General features: G+C 33.2%; 1 protein-coding gene across 1 annotated transcript; it reads left to right on the top strand.

Moving 5' to 3' along the window:
- Window positions 1-1,726: 1,726 nt before the first annotated feature.
- On the top strand, window positions 1,727-3,391 carry LOC140819529 (protein PHYTOCHROME KINASE SUBSTRATE 1-like). The gene has a single exon (XM_073179659.1). The coding sequence runs from the start codon at window positions 1,919-1,921 to the stop codon at window positions 3,284-3,286; it is 1,368 nt and encodes a 455-aa protein (XP_073035760.1). The 5' UTR covers window positions 1,727-1,918; the 3' UTR covers window positions 3,287-3,391.
- Window positions 3,392-6,255: the final 2,864 nt, after the last annotated feature.

Raw genomic sequence — 6,255 nt, 5'->3', positions numbered from 1 at the left:
ATGTCCTAATTTCTGTATGATATAATTCAAGCACATTTTTTTTATAGATTTTTGAAATTAGGTCCAACTAAGTAACATGAAACATATACATATATATTAAATCATATTTAAAGCAAAATGTTAAGATCAAGAATGATTCAGATTTAAATTTCAACGAAGCACAATGAAGAAGAAATTTAAGAATTGTATGTGTACGTTAAGTGTTATGTAATGATTATGTTGCTACTTCATAGTTGTGCGACATATGTATGTCATATAAAATGTTAATATTTTTCAATAAAATAGTTTTTCAAAAAGAAAAAATTCTTCATTCAGAAAAAGAAATACATGAAAAACAAATTGTGCATAATTCTCATTCTATTTATAATGGTATGAGAAAAATTCTAAAACTTTATTGACACAATATAATAGATCAATTCTGTGCATTTTATTGAGACATTAACCCAGTTTCACTTTATTTCCTCCAATATTATCTATATATTTCGAGGTGACTACGAGATTGTTTTTGTCTGTTTTTTAGTCAAAGTGTCTAACCAGCTAATTCATAACATATATGATGGTAGCATAGAAAACTCCTCGTCAAATAAATTCACTTAGCCAAATATTGAAATTCAAATAAAATTCTACAATATTTCATCAAATTAATTTTGACTACCATAAAATGCTCATGAAATCTAAGTGGTTATATTATTAGATGAGATATTGAATAAGACAAATACTTTGACATATATTTGAATGATATCTCATATGCATATCTTAATTACATTATTCGTATCTCTTCTCAATATTTTTAAAATACAATAATTAATTTTGTATATCGTTCCACAAGATATAAAATATTATAAAACAAAATATAAACTCGATATAAGAAAATTTGTTTTGTTTCAATGAATAATATAATATTATGTTCTAAACGCAACAAATGATATTGAAACTATATCATCCTCATGACATGATGCACGCAATCATTATTTCAAAGCTTCCAAAAAATGACGATCAAGATGACTTTCTTGAATTGCGTCAAATTAAATGAGAACACAATTCTAGGATATAGCCATTTGAAGAGATTTCAAGTATTTTTCTCACAGTGATTGAGAAATAGTTGTTAAAATTTGTTAACCTTATAGCTATATGTTGTAATATCGATACTAAATATATATAAATGATATCACAAATATCACAATATTTGAAGAATGTGCAACACTATTCATTGATTATGTTGTTGAAAAATATATATGTTATACATACTTTTAGTCACAAGTGAAAACTTATCACGAGTAAAAGCATTTTTTCTTAGGAGTTATAGTGGATGATTTTCAAAAACTGAAAAATCATTTAACAACAAAAAAATATTCGGAAAAATAAGTTATATGCATACCAAAATATTAAAGACGATCAGATACTTGCTGAGCATACCAAAATAGTTATATGCATATTATAACAAACTACGACAAATAGTTGTTGAGTTGTCAAAATCAACCAAGAAGTATATTGGAAAGTGTGTCGAGTGGATAAGATAATTTCTCTGATTCATATACCGTCTATGGTCATGATTTTTTTATTTTATATGGCTTGGTTTGTTTCAGTTGAGAAATATTATTAGCCATGTTTTAATTCAAATAAATATTATCAAAATTCCGTACATATATTTTCAGTAGTTTAGGTTTTTACGTGCAACGCACGTGCATTTTTCTAGTAATATTTAAATAAACAAAAATTCAGGGATCTACTTTCTTGCTTATATATTCTCCTAGTAGAACATACCTACATAAAACCAAGGCTAAACAAAACCTATCCAAGATCAAGAATATGTCGTATGAGTTGTTGATTTCCTCCACTTGATAAAATTTGTACACTTGCACAAAACTTCCCAACATCCTCCCAACTTCCAAACAGACATCAAACCTTTAAAAAAAAGATGGAGAATGCCGACGATAGCACAAGCCTTCGTGTCGCCTCTTTCGCCTATTACCTAGACATTGCTAAAGATAACCACAAAACCAAGTCAAATTCGAAGCCGCCCTTGAATGTTACCGGCTTCTCGAGCTCAAGGGACAGCCAAGACAGCCTCGCGAATCTACGACTCGATTCATTTTCTTATCGTAACACTAGCGAGAACTTCGTGTTTAAAGTTCCGGGGCCGGTTCAAGATCCCACAGCTTCGTTCGGCTTCTGCCAAGAAATCCCAAAAGATGGGGAGATCAGCGTGTTTGGTGCTGACAGGTACTTTAACATGAAGCTAGACCATCAAGCCGGAGTACCGAAACATGATTTTAAGAACAAAGTGATGACAGATATCCCCTTCTTAGGACCAAATGCCAGGCTAAGAACCCCAAGTTTGTGCTCTGAGGAAAGCAGGTGGAATAGCCAAGGTGCATTATTTCCAAGCGTCTCAAGAATAGGAACCCAAACAAAACAGAAAAAGGCCTTCGGACGACGAATTTTCGCTGGATTCGGCTGTCCAGGGCCTTGCTTCCATAGGAAAGATGTTTCCATTAACGAAATGGTTGCAGATGGAACAGCATACTATGGCTCAAAGCCAGCCCGAACCGGATCAGAACGAGTCGATACTCTCACGTTTATACCACCACCAAATCTTGTGACAGAAGATACTTCAGCAGTCAAGAAACAGCTCCAAATCCTGGTAGAACCGAGAAACTCGATCGAAGTGTTCGGATCAAGATCAGCAGCATCGTTAAAGGGAGATGTAGCCACAAATATGGAGAGGAAACTTTCCATGTTAACCTGGGATGCAATCCCAAAAGGGGGCAAACAAAATCACCGAACTTCTACCATTGGACACAGCACATCTCTTGATGATATGGCTAGTGATGCAAGTTCAGACCTATTCGAAATCGAAAATACGTCAGGATCCATGTATCTACCCCTGACAGCTGATCAAGCAACGGACGATCAAATGTCTAGTTGCATGAGTCCAATGTCTCACTACGCGCCAAGTGAGGCCAGCATTCAGTGGAGTGTGGTCACCGCAAGTGCAGCGGATTTCTCGTCTGTTCTTTCGTTTAACGACGAAAGAAGAGTCGATGTTGAGGAAGATGTGCTTGGAGTAATTGCCAAGAACATTGCGAATAGTACCGGAAGCTCGAAAGCCAGAGGAGGCGAGGCCAGAGGGGGGCCGAAAACACGGCCCGGAGGCGGCGGCGGGATTTTGAGATGTAAGAACTACAAAGCAGTGGAAGTTGCCGAGGATGCATGCCTGCAGGTACCCAATCAAGATTTTCATTCGGGGAAGCGGGAAATTTTTTACAAGGAATTGCATGTATAACGCTCTAGTTGCATTGCAGGAACAATCAATCGGGTTTTGTTATCTTTTTTCGTGCGCCAAAATCATTTTGATCCATCTTATTTGCGATGTGTTAAAAGGATCCCTCGACTTACAATAAAAAGTGATAATGTTAATATAAAAAGTAATATTTTTTCATGGATGATCCTAGTAAAAGATCCATATCATAAAACGACTCATGAGATCGTCTCAAACAAATTTTTGACATCAAATAAACAACAAGTTAACACTGTTGAAGTGACACTGACATATTTTTTTTTTTTTTAGCTAAACATGATAAAGCATGTAAAAATATGACCTATTGTCATGTTGACACTATGTCAATATCACGCCACGTCAAAAATACTAAAATCTAAAATTTAAAAAAAACAATGATAGAGCACGATTGAAATTTGACAACTTAACTAAAATTGAATAAATTTTCTTTTTCTTCGTCTTTGAGATTAACAGCTTTTTTTATTCTTTACATTATGATATTTCTATGATTCAGATTCATTATTTGAGGAAATAGATACATGAAATAATTATATAAAGCATTTTTTTGCTTTCGAAGTAGAATATATATAGAGTAAGTCTCTTGTGAGTCAGCCTCACAAATTTATATTTTTGAAAGGGTCAACACTACTAATATTCATAATAAAAAGTAATATCCTTACCATAAAAGGTAATATTTTTTCACGAATGACCCAAATAAGAGATATGTCTCACAAAATACGACCCATGAAACCGTCTCATACAATATATATATATATAAATTGAGCACCGATGATGTGTCAATTACTTATTAGATGTGATGAAATATAGAAAAATTGCGTATCTAATGGGTGAATGACATCTCATCGGTACTCACAAAGATATACACGATAAGTGAACAGTATATCAAAATTGTATATAATATGTCCTTGTTTTCGTGTTGCATGCATGCATCAAAATTAACAAAGGTCCCACTACATATAATATTTCTTCATTTTCTTTTTATATTAAAGATCATGATTAATAATACAAATTCCAAAATAACAAAAAATAATTGTATTTTTTTTTTTTCATTTTCCTGCTTCCATCGCTTATCGGCGGGGTCAAGCCGAAATCTCTCCGGCCTCTGACAGCTTTGTTCACTGTTTTTCAGACAAAGATGGATCGATTGAAGCAGCAACATGGAGGAAACAAATTTTGAGAGCATTATGTAATATAATATTACATATATTATACATACTAGTAATCATGATTCATGTGCATACAATTGGTACCAGAGTTGTGCCAAATATCTATATGTCCAGGAGATCTTGGGTTCGACTTTGGGGAGGTACAAGCTCCAGTACCTGGGCTAAAGAAATCTATGAGTAACGGCGCATGTGGAAAGCCCGTGAGGAAAAAGGCCCCATAGAAGGAGCTCAAGATCGAGATAGCCCATGGTCGTTACATTCTTAATCTTTCCCACTACCCTACTAAAAACCTTCTCAAGCCACTCCACATTTTACATAAAAAAAAATTTATAAACAAAACTTTCTTTTTAAATTAAACAACTCTTCTAAATTGAAAACAATTTTATGTTCATTGTTTAGTTTTATTTGATCAACTTAAAAGAATAATAACAAACGCAACGCGTATGCATCTTCCACTAGTAACTATAATCTTTTGTCAAACTCGAGTCAAACGTTTGATTATTATAAAAATATGTAATCAATGTCTCATCTTTTAACGATATTAATTATTTTATGCTGTGAAATATCCGAGTAGTCCATCAATAATTTGTAGGTTTTATTTCTCTAAGCTACACATTTCAGAGTGATAATGATGTTTCAACCCACATTTGGCCCTTTAAAAAGAAACATTCCATTCCGGGACCTCGTGATTTCATTAATGATACAACTCAACACCTCTAGGCTTTATCTACTTAAAATATTTCCCAAAAATAACACTAATTATAATAAAGTCCAACACCTATCTATCATTTTCTTCATTAATAAATTTTCTTCTATAATGAAATTATTATAGCTTTTTAATTTTAAATTCCTTGTTTCTTATCTAAATAGTACTAATCTCCACAACTCGTTAAAAAAAATTATGCTTTAAAAAAATCTAGTTGAGTCGACGATATGACGTTTAGCTTGCAATGTTTTTTTTACTGATCAAGTAGCTCATTATACTCGTCTCGACCGACATTGTTCGTAATCAGTTTAAAAATTTATGGCGTTTATCGGACAAAAAGTTGTTTCGTCGAAAATTTAGATATGAAATTTCGGGAAAAAATCATTCATGAACTAATTATATGAATAGGGATATATGGGCAAAAACTTGTGTGAGACGGTCTCACGGGTATTATTTGTGAGACGGATCTCTTATTTGGGTCACCCATGAAAAAGTATCACTTTTTATGCTAAGAGTATTACTTTTTAGTGTGAATATGGGTAGGGTTGACCCGTCTCACAGATTATGATCCGTGAGACGGTCTCACATGAGACTCACTCGGATATATGTTAGAATATCAATCCTAAGAGTCCTTTTCAACACACTTAATTGAATGTTATGTCGAAAGCCAAGTTTGTGCACCTCATCTGTCGAACGCGTGGTGCACCATTGCCCTTGACTTCCACACATAGAATATATATATACACTTATATGAGTACCGATGATTTGTCACTCTCTATTGGATGTAAAACTTTTTCTATATTTTATGACATCCAATAGGTGAGTGTCATATTATTGATGCTCATATAAATGTGTAGATGGATATACAATATATCAAAACTGTATATTTCTCCTTTTTTTTACGTGAACGATTTTGTTCTCGAGTTATTCTTGAGTCTACTATGAAAGATATCATAATATCGTGACATGAAAATATATTGATATATCACATTGCGTTTACTTCAATGATACCCCATTTTCTTGGGCCTTGTTTATTGTTTTTTGAATTCTTTTCTTTCATTATAATTATTTTCTTCAACTGT

This window comes from Primulina eburnea, chromosome 18 (assembly GCF_022965805.1).
Source record: "Primulina eburnea isolate SZY01 chromosome 18, ASM2296580v1, whole genome shotgun sequence".
Classification (NCBI taxonomy): domain Eukaryota; kingdom Viridiplantae; phylum Streptophyta; class Magnoliopsida; order Lamiales; family Gesneriaceae; genus Primulina; species Primulina eburnea.
Note: the sequence above shows the minus strand (reverse complement) of the source record. Positions and strands in the feature narration are given on the sequence as shown.